Source organism: Vigna unguiculata, chromosome 7 (genome assembly GCF_037176805.1).
Source record: "Vigna unguiculata cultivar grain cowpea cultivar isolate G323 ecotype 2 chromosome 7, ASM3717680v1, whole genome shotgun sequence".
Classification (NCBI taxonomy): Eukaryota; Viridiplantae; Streptophyta; class Magnoliopsida; order Fabales; family Fabaceae; genus Vigna; species Vigna unguiculata.
Genome location: NC_140798.1, coordinates 7,002,056 through 7,002,710, shown reverse-complemented (window position 1 = coordinate 7,002,710; position 655 = coordinate 7,002,056). Strand labels below are relative to the sequence as shown.

General features: G+C 38.6%; 1 protein-coding gene across 1 annotated transcript; it reads right to left on the bottom strand.

The window, feature by feature from the left end:
• LOC114192506 (uncharacterized) lies at positions 1-655 on the bottom strand. Its single transcript, XM_028082246.2, has one exon. The coding sequence runs from the start codon at positions 509-511 to the stop codon at positions 188-190; it is 324 nt and encodes a 107-aa protein (XP_027938047.1). The 5' UTR covers positions 512-655; the 3' UTR covers positions 1-187.

Below are 655 nucleotides of genomic sequence, written 5' to 3'. Positions count from 1 at the left end.
TCATAGAAAAACTTCATTACAATATATATGTGTTGTCTCATATTCAGAAAAATTGAAACTCAACCACTGTGAGTTCGCAAAATGAAGCGTAAAATCGTAAATGGTTCTCACGACAAAGTTTAACCTGCAACCTTAATTTCTGACAGCAGAATCTGGGATTGAGAAAACTGTCCCACAATGGAACATTTTATGGTCTATAGTTGAAGGGGTTAATCTTGATAACTAGGCCAGGGAAAACATCGTCAGGGTCATGGATATGTGGGTTCTCTTCAACAATATAAGGATCCCCACATTTTTCACCGATGGTTTGAAGGGTCTCTCCCTCACCAACCACGTAAATCTCATCACACACCTTGTAATTTCTGTTCTTCACACTCTCCTCAAACATCTGATTCCTGAAATCCTTTGTGTTTGACTCGCAGCTACTGAACACCAGCATCAGTGCCACAAACACTGCACAGTTCCATGAAATCTTTTCTGCCATTGCTGTTGATGAACACCCACAAGCCATGACAATTCATGCACCCTTTTTCAGCTTCTTGATTCTACAACATCCCTCTTACAATTCCAATGTAATGATATCTTTGGTTTTAGAGGAATATATATATGTATGTATGTATATAGATAAAACGAGAGATTGTTGTTGGAGTGGGTA

What these genes read in the sequence shown, in the direction of transcription:
- LOC114192506 (XM_028082246.2), bottom strand. Translation starts at nt 511, where the DNA reads ATGGCTTGTGGGTGTTCATCAACAGCAATGGCAGAAAAGATTTCATGG.